Genomic DNA, 20,865 nt, shown 5'->3' on the forward strand with positions numbered 1-20,865 from the left:
GGCAATCCACTCCAGTATTCTTGCCTGGAAAAATCCCATGGATGGAGGCACCTGGCAGGCTACAGCCCATGGACTAGCAGAGTTGGAGTGGACTGAGCAACTAACACTTTCACTTTTCAGAGCTGTCAATCAGCAAGTTTAAATATTTGTTTAAACTAGCTGCAGAAGGAAATGGCAACCCACTCCAGTACTATTGCCTGGAAAATCCCATGGACGGAGGAGCCTGGTAGGCTACAGTCCATGGGGTGGCAAAGAGTCGGACACGACTGAGCAACTTCACTTTCACTTTCACTTTAAACTAGCTAAAATTTATTTAAAGGTACATCTATAAATTAAACATGTTAAAGATATATGAAGTATTGCATTTCACTACCTGTGTTCCCTATTGATTCAACTCAGTCATCCAGTTTATCTTTGCCTACACCCACCGTACAGGTGAACCAAACAAGATAGTCAGCCTTGTCCCCCAGAAAACATACCACACAGTTGTGCGTGAGTCGCTTCAGTTGTGTCCTTCTCTGAGACCCCACGGACTGTAGCCCGCCAGGCTTCTCTGTCCATGGGGATTCTCCAGGCAAGAATACTAGAGTGGATTGCTGTGCTCTGCTCCAGGGTATCCTCCCGACCCAGGGACTGAACCCGCGTCTCCTATGTCCCCTGCATTAGCAGGCGAGTTCTACACCACTATTGCCTCCTGGGAAGCCCCATTATACAGATAGATGAAGGAAAACACAAAACAATTTTTGGAAACACGCTTAAATTAATCCAAGATTTAGTAAAATGCAACTGAAATGCTCAATGCAAAACAAGATTTAGAATTATATAATAATAATGTTCTGGAAATAAAATCAGTCACATATGTATTTTTAAAGTAATTCTTAGTGTCCACATTATGAAAAGTATTTAAAATATTTTAAATGAATTTCAACAATATATTCAAAAATTATCATTAAAACATAATATTGAAAACACCAATGAACTGTTTTACATTCTTTTTTTATACTGTTTTTGACGTGCAGCATGCATTTTATAGTAACAACTCAGTTTATTTCAGACTAGTCACATTTCAAGTGACTGAAACCTAAATGTGGCTACCCTGTTAGACATTATTATTGTTCAGTCACTAAGTCGTGTCTGACTCTTTGGGACCCTATGGACTACAGCACATCAGGCTTCCCTGTCCTCCACCATCTTCTGGAGTTTCCTCACATTCATATCGAGTTAGTGATATTATCCAACCATCTCATCCTCTACTCTCCCTTTCTCCTTTTGCTTTCAATCTTTCCCAGCATCAGGGTCCTTTCCAATAAATCAGCTCTTCACATCAGGTGGTCAAAGTATTGGAGCTTCAGCATCAGTCCTTCTAAAGAATATCCAAGGTTGATTTCCTTTAGGCTTGACTGGTGTTATCTCCTTGTAATCTAAGGGACTCTCTAGAGTCTTTTCCAGCAACTCAATTGGAAAGCATCAATTCTTTGGCATTCAGCCTTCTTTATGGTCCAGCCTTCTTTTTTTTTTTTTTTTTCATTTATTTATTTTTAATTAATTTTATTTTTAAACTGTACATAATTGTATTAGTTTTGCCAAATATCAAAATGAATCTGCCACAGGTATACATGTGTTCCCCATCCTGAACCCTCTTTATGGTCCTTCTTTATGGTCACATCTGTACATGACTACTGGAAAAACCATAGTTTTGACTATAGGGACCTTTGTCACCAAAGTGATGGAGTTAGACAAACCATTTGTTACATGGGAGATACCTTATTTTCAAACCCTCAGTTGACAGAACAATTTAAAGTTGTCTCAGGAAGACAGAATGGACTGGACCCCACTATCTCCAGCTCCATATCAATAAATGAGCATTATAAACATTTTCATGTGATAGTTTTAGACAAAAAGTAAAGTCAGCTAGGCTGTTTGCTTTATAAGAGAGAACTCACTGGCGACTGTACTTAGTATCCTAATGTCCACCAGTGAGGATCTTTATCTTCTGGATAATGTGAATTGTATTCTTTAGCCCTTTTGTAGAAGTTTCAGACTACACTATTCTTATGGTATTATACTATACTTTTAAAGAAGATTAGGTTATCGTAGGTATAAACACAAGCTGAAATCTTTCTGATTTATACAATGACCTAATTTATTTAAGGCAACAGCTATCTCTTCCTGCAGTCCTCAACCCAAGAACAGTGATTGTTTTGTGTATCTATAGTTCTTACATTCTTTCAGCCTCTATTTACCTTATACTAGACAATACTTCGCAGCTCCCAGTGCTATTATAATTAATCATTCTTTATGTTAACATTACTTGTTTACATTTCTGTGTGGTTTCTCTGCCTTGACTGAATGCATTTAATGGATATCCATGCAAGGGAGCACTCTATGTCAGTGAAGTCTGATGACCTACAGCCACAATAATACATGGACGAATGAAATGTCAAGGGTGAGTAAAACAAGTTACAGTGAAATATATGGGGTACAATTTTATTTTCAAAAATTCTAAAAATACACAAAGTCAAACACATGTATGGAATAAAGCAATGTATGGTAAAAGCATAAAATTCAAGAAAGTGAGTATCTCTGAAAGAAGGGGAAGGCATATGGTCAGCAGTATATGGGCGATCCAAAGATGTTGGTAATGTTCCTTTTCTTAACCTGGTTATTGGAGGAGGTTTACAAATGCTTACTTTGCACTGTATATATATGTTACATATATCCTTTGGTATAAACAACATATTTGCTAACTTTTTTAAAAAACAATTATCCCTTATTTTATAGAGGGACTATATATTTACCTTCGGATTTCCCTGGTGGCTCAGACAGTAAAGAATCTACCAACAATGCAGGAAGATTGGGAAGATCCCCTCGAGGAGGGCATGGCAACCCATTCCAATATTCTTCCCTGGAGAATCCCCATGGACAGAGGAGCCTGGCAGGCTCCTGTTGCAAAGAGTTGGACATGACTGAGTGACTAAGCACACATATTTACCTTCAGGGCTTCCCTAGTGTCTCAGCAGTGAAGAATCCACCTGCCAATGCAAGAGACACAGAAGACACGGGTTTGAGCCCTAGGTTGGGAAGATCTGCTGGAGAAGAAAATGGCAATCCAGTGAAGTATTCCTGCCTGGGAAATCTCATGGACAGAGGAACTTGGTGGGCTAAAATCCATGGGGTTGCTAAGAGTCAGACATAACTTAGCGACTAAATAACAATAATAAAACAAAACATTTACCTTCAGGGTGACTAGACCAGAGTTGCCCAACTACTGATCGAATACAGCAATCCTCTCAGCCCTGGGAGGCCAGGCAGACAGAGGGCCGGGCTTGAAGAAGCCCTGTGGATTTTCCCCTGTGTTCTGTAACAAACTGATGCTTTCTACATGTGCAGTGACAGGAATAGATCTGGAAGTGTTGAAGGAGACATGATTCTCTGATAAGGCCACCTAAGTGTATTAAAATTTTAGGCACTTATTTTCATCATTTAGTTCAACCTCAGAATAACTTTCTATAATTTTAGAAGAAAAATATCCATCTTTCTTATTGATCTATAAGAAGAAGAAAAGAAACACCAAGGTAGATATATGTATCTGTCTATACCTATGTATACATATGTACACAACTTTACTTTTCAGTTTATCAATACATCCAACATGATTCTTTCTGATTCATCATTCCAATTCAGTATGCATTTTACAAAGAAATTTCTTAGGCGACTTCTCTCAGAGTCCCTGCTGCAGCCTGCACGGTGAAGGCTGCAATAGAAATCTGTCTTTTCACTTCTTCCCAGGCCTTGGATGGGTCCTCTCTGTTTTCAATATCAAAGAGAGCATCGTAGATCCCTGGGAATGACTCCCCCGTGTACTTGTTGTGGCTGCTTGGAGCATAGATGATATGCCTGTTGATAGAAACAGTTTGCTATCAGTTGCTCAAATTACATATATAAGGGAAAAAAACAAGGGCACTGTACAATTCATGGATTGCATAATTCTAATTGCCACTTGTCAACTAGACTTCCAAGTTCAATCTCCAAAGACTATGAAGTATGTGGTAATTAACTATATTTTTACTTTAGACAATGACTTAAAGTGGCTCAGAGCAACAAAAATGATGACAATGATAGCAACAGCAGCTTGTAACCTACTATGTATCACACTTGGCATTAAATTATTAACCTATAATTTTTCTAAAGGGTTTCCCTGGTGGCTCGGTGCTAAAGAATCTGCCTGCAATGCAGGAGACTGCCTGCAACATAGCAGCCCCGGGTTTGATCCCTGGGTCCGGAAGATCCCCTGGAGAAGGAAATGGCAATCCACTCCAGTATTCTTGCCTGGGAAATGCCACTGACAGAGGAGCCTGGCAGGCTACAGTCCATGGGGTCGCAAGAGTCAGACATGACTTAGTGAGTAAACCACCATAAGTTTTCTAATTCTTGAAAATAAATTCTACAAAATTGATATTAGCATCTTTTTTTTTTAATTTTATTTTATTTTTAAACTTTACATAATTGTATTAGTTTTGCCAAATATCAAAATGAATCCATCACAGGTATGGCATCTTAAAGAGGAGGAAATTGAGGTCTGGGAGATGAAGTGATGAGTCTTAGTGTATACTGTAAAGAAGTGATGACTTCAAAATACCATTCTATCTTCTGAAATGCAGCACAATAGGGTCTCATTTGTGACCCAGACAATCAATTACTGTATGGGCCTCCCTGGTGGCTCAGAGGTCAAGCATCCGCCTGCCATTTCAGGATACGTGGGTTCAATCCCTGGGTTGGGAAGATCCCTCGGAGGAGGGCATGGCAACCCACTCCATATTCTTGCCTGGAAAATCTGTGGACAGAGGAGACTATGGGGCTGCAAAGAGTTGGACACGACTTAGTGACTAACAACAGTAACGGCAACCTGTCACTATGCTTTTCTCCTACTTAAAGAAGAAGTCATGCTGCAATACCCAGCATCAAGCCAGAATGATTAAAAACAGTTTTGTAACATTCAACATGCCCTCGGAAGAAGGTGCTGTTTTACTGAAGGAGCTAGTGAAAGTGAAAGCAAAGGTCATTCAGTTGTGTCCAACTCTTTGCAATCCCCCTCCATGGACTATGCAGCCCATGGAATTCTCCAGGCCAGAATACTGGAGTGGGTAGCCTTTCCCGTCTCCAGGGGATCTTCTTCCAGCTGAGCCACAAGAGAAGCCCAAGAATACTGGAGTGAGTAGCCTAGCCCTTCTCCAGCGGATCTTCCCAACCCAGGGATTGAACCGGGGTCTCCTGCATTGCAGGCGGATTCTTTACCAACTGAGCTATGAGGGAAGCGTGTATAATAACCCCGGAAGAGAAGGACAAGTTCCACGATTAAAAGGCAAAGAAGGAAAGGGGCACAGTGCTGCCGCCAGGGGGAGACCATTCACTCCGTTTGGATGACACCCTTGGTCTCAATTCCAATTCTTCACAAATAATCCCTGCACACAAAGATGGGATCGTTTCTGGCTGGTCAATGATCTAATTCTTTCTGAATTCTTAGTAAGATCAACCTGGGGACAGTTGATGGTTATCAGAAATAATTAATAATTATCAAAAATTAGGGGAAAAACTGAGTATCAACATTGTAAATAAGTATATATTTATTATGCCTTATGTATATGCTGCTGCTGCTGCTAAGTTGCTTCAGTCATGTCCGACTGTGCGACCCCATAGATGGAAGCCCACCAGGCTCCGCCATCCCTGGGATTCTCCAGGCAAGAACACTGGAGTGGGTTGCCATTTCCTTCTCCAATGCATGAAAGTGGAAAGGGAAAGTGAAGTCGCTCAGTCGTGTCCGACTCTTAGTGACTGGTGGACTGCAGCCCACCAGGCTCCTCCGTCCATGGGATTTTCCAGGCAAGAGTACTGGAGTGGGGTGCCATTGCCTTCTCCTATGTATATGCATAAATACACATTTAAAATAAAATAAGAAGGGGCTAAAGTTTATGTATACCAAAGCAGAGATTTTTATTTTCTACTTCTGACTTCCTCAGTCTTCTAAATTTCCTACAATGAGCATACACTCTTTTATATACAGAAACAAACAAAAAAGATAATAAAAACCTGTAGTAATCATTTTATATAAATAAATAATATTTACCATTTACTACATATGTTTTGGAATTTTTTGTTTGTAAGAAATCAAATACATTATTGCCACAATGCAAATAATAAGAAAAAAATTTTTTTAAATGAAGAGCCATATTTTTATCCTTACCTATAGAAAGGCCTGCCTGGTAATCCTAAAGGATCAGTAAATGCTCGTTCCAAAAACATCAGTTGATCATTCATAATTCTTAATAATATGGGGCTAGAAAAGGAAAGGCATAAGTTGCAGCTTCACAAAAATAGGTGCACTACCCAGCAAATTAAACATTCAAAACAAATCTAAACACAGCTAATTTTAAATTCCTATAACATGCAAATTAAGAACAGTAGCATGCATAGTTATATTTCTTTAAATCCCATAAAGTAATATTCTGCTGAGGCTTATAATTAGGTCAGAAATAAAGAAACAAATATCATATATTTAATGCATATCTGAGGAAACTACAGAAATGGTACAGATGAACATATCTGCAGGGCAGTAATAGAGAGTGTAGGGAATGAAGTGTGGACACGGGCATGGGCAGGAAGGCATGGATGAACTGGGAGATTAGGACTGACATATATACACTGCCATGGATAAAACAGACAGCTACTGGGAACAGCTACAAAGCACAGAAAGTTCAGTTCAGCTCTCTCTGCTGATCCAGATGGGTGGGACAGGAGCCAGGTTGAGAGGGAAGTCCAAGAGGGAGGGGATATATGTATACATATAGCTGATCCATTTCTTTGTACAACAGAAACTAACACAACACAAAACTGTAAAGCAACTATACCCCCAATTTAAAACACAAACCCAAAAAACCACTGAAAATGTTCAATGTGCCAATGGAAAAAACTACAGTAATTTTTATTTACAATGAAATAACTAACTATAAACCTAGGTATTCAAATAATAGGCAAGAGTTTTTCATTTTAAGTATCCTAATAATCTGTTCATAGAAGTCATTTAAATATTGAAATGGATTAGTATATTAATATTTAGTAGGGTGCCTAGAAAATTATATTTACCAAATGATGGCTAATAATATTTTATTGTTTTTAAAGACAAACCTACATGAACACAGGGATGTTGCTTATTTCATCCTTTCAATGATATTTGAATGCCTGTTAGGTATCAGACTCTTCCTGCTTACAGAGTTCACATTCCAAAGTGTGCAGGAGAGTGTTACTGTAATAAAAATGCCTCAATATACCTGAAAATTTACTAGCAATCCTGGAGTAGGGCAGCAACATGTTGTTAAATTCAACATATTTTCATAATTTAATTAACTAATGAAAAATAATCATTACCATAAGGAATCAAATTACTTTATATAAAAATGAATTATCTCTAGCTTTGTAATGTCTTAGCTTTAATAAGAAAACTATGTGACCATTATTATTCTGAATGTTTATAAACTATATTCCTTTTAATCATTTGAGCAATCTTCAAGTTATGCACGAATAGCAGCCCCATTCCACAGATGAGATATTCAGATTCATTAGAGAAATAACTTGCCCAAGTTCACATCTAGAAAGTTTTAGAGTGCAATAGGAGCTCACTGGGATGGTGGTAAAGGTAGTACCAGGTGGTACTAGTGGTAAAGACCCCACCTACTAATGCTGGAGATGTAAGAGACATGGGTTCTATCCCTGGGTCAGGAAGAGTCCCTGGAGGAGGGCGTGGCAACCCACTCCAATATTCTTGCCTGGAGAATCCCTATGGACAGGGGAGCCTGGTGGGCTACAATCCATGGAGTCACACAGAGTTGGACCTGACTTAAGCGACCCAGCAGCAGCAGTAGGAGGTCAGTACTATTCCTTCAACTGCAGTATGTCAACAAAAGGCAAATCGAATAATTAAAGGCCACATAATTTGGATATGAGCTATTTTCAACATTCATTTATTTAGCATCAAGAACTCAGGTTAAGTGATAGTATAAAGGTAAACCGTGGGCACAGACTTTACCTGTGAACAGTCCACATTAACTAATAAAGAGGAAAATTGAATGAACCATAACTTCAATAAGGTATCACAAGTTTCTGAACCAAATTCATTAAGCATTGCTAAGAACACAGAAACTCATGTGGATACACACACACACCCCATTCGGATGTTCCTTGTTCAGCGCAGTAAGTCACTTGAGTTGTGTCTTATTCTGTGCGACCCCATGGGCTGTAGCCTGCCAAGCTCTTCCGTCTATGGGATTTTCCAGGCAAGAATACTGGAGTGGGTTGCCACTTCCTACTCTAGGGGATCTTCCTGACTCAGGGTTCGAACCTGAGTCTCCTGTGTTTCCTGTCTCCTGCCTTGGCAGGCAGATTCTTTACCACTAGCGCCACCTTGCAGGGTTCAAATTAAAACATCCCTGGGAGGTAAATGCTCAGAGCACCAGACTTAAGTAAACAGGATCTATTTCCACCAGAAGTATGCTGGCCTCCCTACAGAGACTGGAGGAGGCTAGGTCTTGAGGCTGAAAACTATGTGACCATAAAGGTACCAAGAAGTCAACACTCTGTTTTCTTCAATGGGTTAAGACATTGATTGAAGAAAAGCAGGATTCAAGAAGTGTCTCTTCCACAGATTTCAAAGTTTGGTTGAGAAATTCTGCATCCACCTGAATTTATTTTAGCCAGCATTTACTTTCGTTATGTACAAACCACGGCTCCAGGTGTTTCAGGGTATGCATACATAATATAGAGATACAAATTGTATCTTAACTATCATTTAGAGACGGTAAGACAAATCCAGAAATACTCAAGGAAGTGAAAGCCCAGTGTGCCAGATTACCATGCTATGCCATCAGGCAGTTCCCCCACAAGGAAGAAACATCATTTATTTAATGATGACAGAAAATCAGGCAGTTCCCCCACAAGGAAGAAACATCATTTATTTAATGATAGAAAATCAGCTTTATAGACTGGAGTGGGTTGCCACTTCTTACTCCAGGGGATCTTCCCGACTATACAGTGTTTGACATTACTCTAAAATTTATTTATCATTGGTTATTTTTACTTAGATAAAAATTTGAAAAGAATTATAAAGTATAAGGGAAAAGAAATCTTCACATTCCCCCAAGGATAACATGATTATTATACTAATTGCTTTCTTGTAATATTTTCTGTGTATTCAAAAAAATAGTGTATATGAACAATTTTATGACCTTTTTGTTTGCTTAACATATTATTATATCTTAATAAACTTCTTTCATAATTATCAATTTTAATGTTTACAAAATGTTTAAATTGGTGGACATACGATTGTTTAGTAACTTCTGTCCTTATAGGTATTAAGGCTGCTTTGAATTATTTGATATTATAATTTGAATTTTTCTATGAGAAGCCATTTCATTCCCTCAAACTTGAGACCCTTTCCTGAAGGAAAAAATTTCAAGAAATAGAAATACTATGGCAGAGTGTAAGAACACTGTCATTGCTCTAGAAATTGTAACAATATGTATTCATGTTTTTTAATAGCTTAAAGCAATAGCAATTTCAATGCTATCAGAAAAAATAAAGCCCAAGAGTATCAGCTTCAGTGTACTGCCTGCAGCAATTTGCACAAACAAATTTTAAATTGCTACTCACTTGATATGAAAATAATACATTTTCATTTGTGGTTTTGGAATTGCTAGTAAATTTGAATTTTTTTTTTCTATTTCTGTATAGATGATATGTTATTTTTTAATTCGCTTGTCAGTATCAATATTTCCCACTTTGTCTTTTCGATTCTCTTATCAGTTTTCAAAAACAAATTTTTATAATATTTGTATTACCCCCATTCATATTTTCTGGGTCTTTATTACCCACCATCCAAACTTTCCAGTCTTTTGTCTTTGATTTGGATTATTAGTTTTCATATTATTAAACATTTTAATATTCTCAAATCTGACTACACTGTCATTTCTAAACTTTGAATCTCATTTCTAAGATATTTCAATTTTTATTAAAAAATTGTTCTATACCTGTTGTTTATCTTTGTGTAGAATGTGAAGTGAGATTTTGGATTCACTTTTTTTTACCAATTCCTGAAAGAGCTTATACAATATTATTACTTAATACTTTTCTCCTTTGATTTTAATGTATCCTTTATTACAAATATTTCCTTATATATCACTGGTCTAACCTTTCATCTGTCTGTACTCTCTCTTTCCATGTATTCTTGCATCAGTCCCCAAGGATTTGATATTTGTATCATCATTATGTATTTAACTGATATTCACTCTCAAAATTCTACTTTTTGGAAAAAAATAATGGCTTTATCTTATTTGCTATTCTGGATATAGAGAATTTTTCCAGGTGGCAGTGGAGATTATGAAGTGTTTGTGGGAGTAATGACATTAAGAAGAGGGAAGAAGAAGGTGTGTTTTGGGAAAAGAAGAGTTTGGTTGAAATATGATGTACAGATATTTAAACAACAAGAAAAAAAAACAAGAAAATTATGGGGACATATGGTGAAGGACTCTTCAACGTTAAGGTGGGAATTTTGTTACTACTACTCAGTTCATAGTAATGGAGGTACCAGCATTCTCAACAGTACATATGTAATCTGAATGTCAAAAATATATCTTTAAGAGATATGGCAGCCCAGTGTAGGGTGTGTTAGAGTAGAAAGAAAGCAGAAAAACACTTTCCAAAGATAGTTCAACAGTAAGACATCAACTAGTATTTCTTTTTCATTATATACAGTGAATGCATAGCATATATATCTGTCTCTCTGTATATATGCAGAACATACTTGTTTTTATCCAAGTCTTGCAGTCTCTCACTGAAATTAGAAGCAATCTCTGTAAAATTCTTCACTGCAGAAAAGAGTGAATCTAAAAGAGAAATTAGAAGCTAATGAAACGGCATTGCTCTATAATTTAAACAAGGGGAACCATACAGGAAGCTGTTCCTTTTTGTATTTAACAAGGTAATTATATTTTGTATATTGCAAGATAGGCATCAGTGAGACAGAGAAAACATTTATATGCATAAAATATTTGATCATGTGGAATAGCAATAAATAATAAATGGACCTAAGGTAAGTCATTACATTTTAGAGAATACAGATTGAGAGTTTTGAAAGAGCAAAGGTAGCATACCAAATGACACACTGTATGTTTTCATTTCTTGTGGATGCTTCATTGAAATATTGTAGATGTTATCAGCATACTTTCTTAAAACAACAGCATAATCTCGACAGTCGAAGGGCAGCACTATGGAATTGGCTATTTCGAAGATGATTCCACCTCGAACCTGGGCCACAGTGAGGTGATACTTAAACGCTGGATCGTAAAATTTTTCCACTAATTCATACGTTTCATAGATACTATGATACAGTGGATAGCTGCTGAATGTGCTTGTTTCCTACAAAAAAAAAAAAATCAAAAAAAATCCAAAATGTATCCCTTGTAAGATAACTTATATAAAATGCATAGTATCACAGTTACTGTTAGTAAGACTGTTTTTGTCAGTAATGAAGAAAGGAAGTATCTAAGTACTTCAATAAGCCACTTACTAAATGTTTATTATTATATTATTAAAACCTGCCCCAGGTTTTCACTAGTAAAAAAGTATGTGTATATAACATAAACAATACTGTAAAAATGATCTTGGAAGAAACCTAACATTCTTGCCTTTTAGAAAACAGGAGATGTAAAAATCTTCCTCAAATAAAGACAAGATAATGCTGCATTTGTGTGAAAATAATTTAAGAAGACAGAGAATTGTTAGAGGCAAGAAAATAAGCATGATATATTATATAGGGCAATGGTGCAAATTGTTTACTGACTGAAATTCCTTGAAAGAGTAATTTTCTGACAAGCAGTGTGCTGATGAGTGAGTCTAAACAGTGAGGGTTCAGTAGTAGATCTGAAATCTCACTAAAGAGAGAAGTAATGCTCAGACGGTTATAAGAATACAAGAACATACACAATAGGCAAGAGGGAACAACTTTTCAAATTCTGAGTTGCTGATTTATGCCTTTTGCCCACTTTTTAAAGATGCTTGCCTTTTTTTTAACTGATATAAATAGAACACTTTATATAGAGGTGTATTGAGAGTGGGACTCTGGAATTAGCCTGCCAGAGTCTGAATCCAGGCTTCAGAACTTATTACCCCAAATAACTCTGGCAGTTTATTAACCCCAGAATTACTAACCTTTCTTGCTGCAGTTTTCTCATAAGAAAATGTAGCTGATATTTACGTCTACCCTCTATACCAACCCCAGTGGTGAGAGATTTTCTGTCTGGGCAGAATAACCAACCCAAGACAAAAGACTACAGATCCTCAGTGTTAGCTGTCTCCCACCGAAGCAACTAGAAAAGGCACTCCCAGTCCCTCTCTTGTGAAGCTTCCCCTTCAACAGGTACCACCCCACATATGAGCTTTCTCTAGTCTCACTCCCATACAAGAGAGATAGCCAAAGATGGCCAGGCATTTGAAGACAGCTTTTAACTTGAAAGTTATAGATGCAGCCTGCAAGCTAGAATAAAATCATCTCAGAGTAAGGAGGTACTACGGGGAATGGAGGGAAACTTAATTAAAAAATAAATAAATGAATGGCACAGTTGAAGAAAACATTGCAGAATGTAAAAAAAAGACACAGATACGAATGCAGGAGAACAGATAAAGGCATTGGAAAAGAATCCCCCAGAGCTAAACAAATTCATAAGAGTTGAGAAAGAGAAAAGAGGGAATAATCAAAGAAAAAACATTTCCTCTAACTACAATCCATAGGTTTCCACAACAAAGGGTATAACTTGTGCCCAGTTCACCATATTAAAATATGACATAATACGCATTTGTTCACCAAGGGCAACACAGTCATAAAGAGTAGATACTAAAATTTTCCTTTCAAAATAAAAAGCAAGAAACAACAGATCAGGGAACAAATAACATCTCTCAATAGGCTGGGAGACAATAAAGCAATAAGATCAAAATTCTAAGGGTATGGAATTTGCAACAAAATTTTTCTTCCTAAATTATTGAAGAATTCTGTGTAGTGTAACAAGCATGCAAGGTTTAGCTTTTGTTCACTCTTTTCAAGAAATGCCTGAAAGATGTGATCAAAAAAAAAAAAAAAAAAAAAGAGGTAAGTAAGAAAAAGGAAGACATAAAATCTGAGAAACAGAAAATCCAAAGTATAAGTGAAATGAAGATGTTCTCAGCTTTCTTTTAAAATTTAGGCAAGAACTGTGCCACAGGCAGAAAGAATAACCAGAGAACCCAGAGGAGCAGAAGAGCCCCAACAGGGAAAATGAACTCGGCCAGATCACCTGATGAGTTTAAATATACTAGAAGTTTGTAGGTACATGGAGGGAAAAAAAATGCCTTCTAATCAAAAAGCATAGCACAAATATGATATTTAAAACAATGCCATGAAGGTAAGTATTTGGGCATTGGGAGAGGATGTGATATAAGAGAACTGAATGCCTAGCTTCCCTAGAAAGAAGTAAATGGATAATACCTAAAACTGAAAAAGAAAGAAACAGCAGAAGTATATGATTGAGTGAAGTGAGTGAGTGAAGTCGCTCAGTCCTGTCCGACTCTTTGCGACCCCATGGACTGTAGCCCACCAGGCTCCTCCATCCATGGAATTTTCTAGGCAAGAGTACTGGAGTGGGTTGCCATTTCCTTCTCCAGGGGATCTTCCTGACCCGGGGATCGAACCCAGGTCTCCCGCATTGCAGGCAGATGCTTTACTGGTCTGAGCAGACAGACATCAGAAGAAACCAATTAAAAATGGGAAGAATTCTAAGTTGCTGAACAAAATCAGGTATGTAGCGAGCATGGTGGTTAAGTCACTCTTTTTTGATCCAGAATTATTTGTTTAGCTAAAATATATTCATAATTAATCCTGAAGAACTTATTAATAGACTTACCCAATCTTTAGTATACCTTGCTCTGCCTGAAGCAATTCCAAGTCTTTGGAAGAACACTTCAAAATCATTTCCAGATCCTAATTTGCTAATCCTTTTAGAGATAAAATACAGGATTATTTGAGTAACTTCTTCATTGACTACAGATCAAAATGAATTAAACTAAATCTCCACTCAATACTATAAATACAATTTTTAGATATATTGCCTTTAGAGAAGCAGCAAAAAAAAAAAACAGGGAATGTCATTTTTTATCACAAAATATCTACTTCCCAGAAGACTATTTTGGGGAGGGGTTATCATTGTTCTTTTGAGTTTCTGGACCCAATTCCAACCTGTTTATGTGGGGAGGGGAGGGTTTCCCACACTGACAGCACACAATTCTCCAGGACACCACCTGGGTGTTCTACAATTCAACTCAGTTCTGACACTGCCCACCTGGAGTCAGGTCCCAGACATGAAGGGCTTGCCACCAGAGACTGCCCCACCCCCCAACTCAGAATCCTGTGCTCCTGACCAACCACTACAGAGAGGAAGGTCCCACAAACCCCTCCTTGGATTGGCTAGAGCAGCTCATAGAACCAAGAGAAGCATTTACTTACTAGATCACCAATTTATTGTGGAAGATTGTAACTCAGAACAGCCAGATGCAAGAGATGCATAGGATGAGGTACGGGAAATGGGTCAGAACTCCCAACCCTGTCCAGGCTCACCACTCTTCCAGCATCTCCACATGTTTACCAGCCAGGAAGCTCCCCCAAACTCTACAGTTTTGAGGTTTTATGAAAACCTCAGTACATGGTCATGATCAGTTAAGTTATTGGACACCAATGACTGAGTCAACCTCAGGCTGCCTCCCTTCCAGGGATGTTGAGGGCCAGATTGAGAGTTACAACCCTCAAATCACTCGACTGGTTCTCCTGGCAACCAGTCCCTACTTTTAGTGTGGGTCTATGTGACCTCATTAACAAAACAAAAGATACGTTTGTCCCTCTCACCTCTTAGAAAATTCCAGGGATTTTAGGAGCTCTTTAAGAGAATCAAGAAGAATTGTATTGCACTATTAAAAATTCTTGAAGTTGGAAAGTATTTTCCTTCACTGATTTATTTTATTATCTTTATTTGTTGTACATGATACAGTTAAAAGAATCAGGAAATTTTCAGATAACTCAGATTTAAATCCTATCCTTAAAAATTATTTATTTTTTATTTTTTTATTTTTTAACTTTACAGTATTGTATTGGTTTTACCATATATCAACATGAATCTGCCACAGGTATACACGCGTTCCCCATTCTGAACCCTCCTCCCTCCTTGTACCATCCCTCTGGGTCGTCCCAGTGCACCAGCCCCAAGCATCCAGTACCATGTATCAAACCTGGACTGGCAACTCATTTAATATATGATATTATACATGTTTCAATGTCATTCTCCCAAATCATCCTACCCTCTCCCTCTCCCAGAGTCCAAAAGACTGTTCTATACATCAGTGTCTCTTTTGCTGTCTCGTATACAGGATTATTGTTACCATCTTTCTAAATTCCATACATATGCGTTAGTACTCTGTATTGGTGTTTTTCTTTCTGGCTTCACTCTGTATAATAGGCTCCAGTTTCATCCACCCCATTAGAACTGATTCAAATGTATTCTTTTTATAAATCCTATCCTTAAAAATTTAAATTATTCATACTGTTATCTTAATCTCAAACTACTGAGATATTTATTCCTCATCCCTTGCTTGTGAAGATATGGCTAAACCTGATATGATGCTTATATTCTTCTCAGAGTAACCAAAATATTGCATGATGTTCAGAAAAAAGGAAATTTATTAAGCAGCAAGAGGACAGACTTAGGCACCATGTGCATAATCTATTCAAAAGAAAACCACATTTTGATGGCCTACAGATTTAATTTCAAAACATATATCAATACCTTGTAAGCAGACAGGGTAGGGGGTCCCTAGAACAAGAGAACTAGGTTTGGCTTTCTTGATATAAGACAACTCGCTTTTGATCTAAGCTATTTTGTGATAAAGCCCTGGCCACAATGCTTATCCCTGAACAGGTCTCAGTAATAAATGATTTTAAGGCAACAAGAAAATTTAGGAACAAATGACCTGGGCAAGAGAAGTAACAACAGCAAAGATAATAAGCCTGTTGTAAAGACTTTCAGTTCAGTTACAATGGTAAATATTAGCCTAAAGAACATTTTTGAGCTGTTCTGCAGAACATAAACCCCTATGTGTGCTCAACCACCAGATCAGCCGGGAATGATGATGTTAATCTTTTCTGAACTCAGTCAACTAAAGTTTGGACTTTTTCAAATTTTGTCCCAATTTTATTATGAATTATACTCTGCTGAAGCCCCTTTATGAATATGCATGTACTCTTAGCTTAAAACACCTATGATTTTACTGTTCAGGGAGATACTGCTTTGGGAAAGAACCCCAGTATTTTTGAGGCTACCATGATGGCTCAGCGAGTAAAGAATCTGCCTGCAATGCAGGAGACACAGGAGATGCAGATTTGATCCCTGGGTTGGGAATATCCCCTGGAGAAGGAAACAGCAACCCACTCTAATATTCTTGCCTGGGAAATCCCATGAATAAAGAAGCCTGGCGGGCTACACCCCCGCAGTGGGTCACAAAGAGTCATATAGGACTGACTAAGCGCACCCAATGTTTTCCAAACTTGCTGCAAGTAATTCATCCTTCCATCTCCAGTTCTTTGACTTGGTTGTGTCTTTTGGCTCTACACCCCTTGAGAGGCAAACCCAGTTTTCAGGTAACAATTTTATTTGTGAACCTAAGCATTGCTTAATCTTTATCAGATGTTAGAGAATTTTAAACTTTTATTATTTATTAAAAGAAGCTATCCTTTATTTTTGACACAATTCCCTACTAAATTCCATACAGAGTTCTATTTGTTTACCTTGGCAAGTCACTGAATTCAGGGGAAGGACTTTTTTCATTCCAGCTCTCAAAAAGAGACTTGCCTTCAAAACCTTCATCAGGACTTCGGAGCTACATGAGTTAAATGGGGGGAAAAAGAGAGTATACTTATAAATCAGATGTTTCAAAATCTAAATACCTATTAACCAGGGAATGAGTAGTTAAATCATATTAAGGAAAATATGAGAAGTAATTCATACATTAGCAGTCATTAAGAATTACAGCACTGAGTTTCTGATGATATGGGAAAATGTTACTATATATAATACACCTATTATAAAAAAAATACATGAGTGTATGGAAAGAAAGGGTACACCAAATTATTACCAAGCCATTAAATTCAGATGAATGGTCATAATATAAGATTTTTCTCAATCTATTCTGAATTAAAGGAGGCTACTTTCAATAATCCATTCCTTCTCCTCTTAAAAAAAATGAAAAGGAACAAGCTGGTTAAGGGAAGATTTTTGTTTTGTTTTAATATTGTTTTGTGCCAACAAGGTTGTCAAAGTCATTAAATAATACATAAGAAAATAAATGCACTAATATTTTACTTAGTTGAGTGTATATTGTATTTATGTTAAACACAGGGCTTTTAACGAATTTTTAGATTTTACAGATAAGAAAACTAAGGGAGTAAAATATGCCCTACTACTGAATGTGAGTTTCAGAGCACTAAATGTTATGGCAAAACATTTAGCACACTAAATTGCAATAATATTGCATTATTATTGGTAATTGATGAGTATATGGTATAAAAAATTTTCATTTTATATTTAATAAAAGTCCTATGATATTTTTTTTAACAGATTAAACTCAAAAAAATATATAGACTACTTACGCTGTGGAAGACTTTTTGTAGATACTAGCAATACAAAGTATAATAACACACATTACATATCATCTACTAGTAGGAACTGTAAATAAAAGTGTGGATTTCATGTGCTAGGTGCTATAACACAGGGATGTGCAATGGTCAATGGGAACACAATTAAATTTACATAAGCATGAGGTAAAATGTCAGTATGTAAAGCAACAAAATAACTTCATTCAAGCTTATAAATTTACCCCAAACTTTTTGCTACAAATGGCAGAAACATTCCATTTATTTTAGGATATATGAATTTTTGAATAATGTAGAAATATATTACTAGATTGCTTAGTTTATCACTAAAATTTTAAATGCTGCAAATCATCTTCTCAAAATAAATAAAACATAATTTTTAAAAATCCAAAATTACCAAGTATCACATAATTTCAAACCTAACCTAGAAGTAGTGTTTCACCTGGTAAGTAAATATAACTGCCAAGCTTCCTTAGCATTGACTTTAAATTCCATAAATGGTGTGAATTCTCTGAGATGCAATGTTTCAAATATTTAATTTTATAAACACATCACAGGAATTGATTAAAAACTGCAGATCCTGAAGGAATTCTTAAGTAACATACGAATAGATTAGTGCCAAGTTAAACTTTTCCACTCCTGCTGGAGATGCCAATAAATTAAATTCCATGCTTGTTAAGCCAAAGCTTAACCATATGTTTAGGGTCTATTTAAAATCCCTACTTGAGGGAAACAAATATTTTTCTTTTTTTGTGTGTGTGTAATAAAGTTTTATTAAAGTATAAAGGAGATAGAGAAAGCTTCTGACATAGGCACCAGAAGGGGGCAGAAAGAGTACCCGCTTGCTAGTGTTAACAATGAAGTTATATAATCCAAAGAATATCTGGAGGTTGTAAAGACCTCATCAGTCCTACTCCCATAATTTACATTTTAAGATAACACTGTCCTCAGGCAAGATACATCCTTGTCAAGACCAGGTCTACTCCCATAATTAACATTTTAAGATAACAGAAGGTTGAATCCAAAGACTGTCCTTAGGCAGGATACATTATTGGTATATAATCCTAAGGAATGTGGAGAAAGAAAAAAAGTTTGTCCTTTCTTCCTCCTTGAGAATTCCAGACCCCTGTTAGCCCTCTGTTAAATAGGCAAGTTTTTTTTTATCCTTTTTCTATTCAAAGGAGGTAAATAGCAGTAAAAACAAAAATCTGCCATGCAAAAGCTCATTCATTATGACTAACTCTAGGACCAGAGGCTTTATGGGGCAGGAGAACTAAAATGAAGAGCTGCCTGTCAGTCCTGCAGAAATTCAGACACCACCAGGTTCAGTATCTTGTGCTGCCGTCAGAAGGAATAAGGCAACTTTAGCTCAGTGGACTGAAAGCCACAGCAGGAAATCATGAACTGAGTACATTCAACCCATGTACTCCAGTCTCTGTCCCAGGACTCTGCATGCGGTGATTTACTTATTCTTTCTCAACAAGTTAGAAATATCAACTTTTCCTGAGTCCTGAATTAATTGGTATCATATTAAAGAGTAAAAATCAGTTTTTTTTTTTTTTAATTGGCTCTAGATTTTATTTAGTTGATAATGGGAAGGATTTCTTTCTCAGACAGGTTCATTGAACTTTACATAAGTAAAATTCACTCTTTTTAGTGTATAGTTCTGGGAGGTTTTTTTCTTTTGTTTTTTTTTTTTGTTTTGTTTTGTTTTAATTTTATTTTATTTTTAAACTTTACAATATTGTATTAGTTTTGCCAAATATCGAAATGAATCCGCCACAGGTATACATGTGTTCCCCATCCTGGACCCTCCTCCCCCCTCCCTCCCCATACCCTCCCTCTGGGTCGTCCCAGTGCACCAGCCCCAAGCATCCAGTATCGTGCATCGAACCTGGACTGGCGACTCATTTCATACATGATATTATACATGTTTCAATGCCATTCTCCCAAATCTCCCCACCCTCTCCCTCTCCCACAGAGTCCATAAGACTGATCTATACATCGGTGTCTCTTGCTGTCTCGTATACAGGGTTATTGTTACCATCTTTCTAAATTCCATATATATGCGTTAGTATACTGTATTGGTGTTTTTCTTTCTGGCTTACTTCACTCTGTATAATAGGTTCCAGTTTCATCCATCTCATTAGAACTGATTCAAATGTATTCTTTTTAATGGCATTAAAAAAAAATCAGTTTTAAAACTAAGAAGTTAAACCACAGGACTCAGTAATGGTGCAAGTACTGAAAAAGTTATGTGACTTCAATGGCTAATGCTTTTTGAGCTCCATTTTTTCATTTCAAATGGATATGGCATACTCAAAGCTCCCCATAGACTGCCTCAGACTGATGTGGGGCAAAACAGGATAGTGTGCATCCACCATTTATAAGACATTTCTAGGAGTGGATCTTTGCTATGTGGGAGAAAAAAGTTAAAAAACAACAGTTGTTCAACATAATAAACATAATAATGCCACCTCAGGAAAACATTTGTAGAGCTTAAAATTCCACGTAATTATTTTTACCTCCTTTGTTAGGTTATATACCAAGCTGTACATAAGTGGGGTACAATCAACTCTCAGAGTGTAGTTTCCTGAAAGACAAGGAGAAGATTGTTTTCTATTTCATTACTTTATTTTATTCTTCCATTCAAAGACCATTCCTAACTCCTTAGCCAGAATGACCCTTTTAAAATCCGGGGACTTCCATGGCAGTCCAATGGTTAGGACCCTGCATTTCCACTGCAGGAGGTGCGGGTTTGATCTCTGACCAGAAACTAAGATCCCACAAGCCTTGAGGTGCAGCCAAAAATAAATAAATAGGATTCAAATCTGATCAAAACTTTCCAGTTCATCCCTGGATAAGATTCATCCTTATCTTGACCCTTGGTGCAACACATGAAACAATCTCTAATCACCTCTCACCTTTCCAAATCTTCACCTTCTACTCTGCCAAAGCAAATGTTCTATACAACAGAGATAATAAAAGTACTTCCCTCACAGGATTACTGTGTCAAATAAATGTTTATATTTAAAGCTTTACTTTAAAACATTTAAAGTAAATGTTTATGTTTAACAGCATTTGCCGTTGTTGGC

General features: G+C 36.9%; 1 protein-coding gene across 2 annotated transcripts in view; it reads right to left on the bottom strand.

Annotated features, from left to right (window-relative positions):
- Positions 1-2,471: 2,471 nt before the first annotated feature.
- Positions 2,472-20,865, bottom strand: part of FOLH1 (folate hydrolase 1) — a 72,743-nt gene continuing 54,349 nt past the window's right edge. For both annotated transcript variants that reach the window (XM_070783132.1, XM_019955217.2), the window contains 7 exons: positions 20,296-20,363; positions 16,907-16,998; positions 13,980-14,070; positions 11,199-11,463; positions 10,850-10,931; positions 6,242-6,334; positions 2,472-3,897 (listed from right to left, as the gene is read on the bottom strand). In XM_070783132.1, the coding sequence (XP_070639233.1) occupies positions 3,708-3,897; positions 6,242-6,334; positions 10,850-10,931; positions 11,199-11,463; positions 13,980-14,070; positions 16,907-16,998; positions 20,296-20,363 (881 nt within the window). In that variant the 3' untranslated portion in view covers positions 2,472-3,707. The remainder of the gene's footprint in view (positions 3,898-6,241; positions 6,335-10,849; positions 10,932-11,198; positions 11,464-13,979; positions 14,071-16,906; positions 16,999-20,295; positions 20,364-20,865) is intronic.

Source organism: Bos indicus, chromosome 29 (genome assembly GCF_029378745.1).
Source record: "Bos indicus isolate NIAB-ARS_2022 breed Sahiwal x Tharparkar chromosome 29, NIAB-ARS_B.indTharparkar_mat_pri_1.0, whole genome shotgun sequence".
In the NCBI taxonomy this organism is placed as follows: Eukaryota; Metazoa; Chordata; class Mammalia; order Artiodactyla; family Bovidae; genus Bos; species Bos indicus.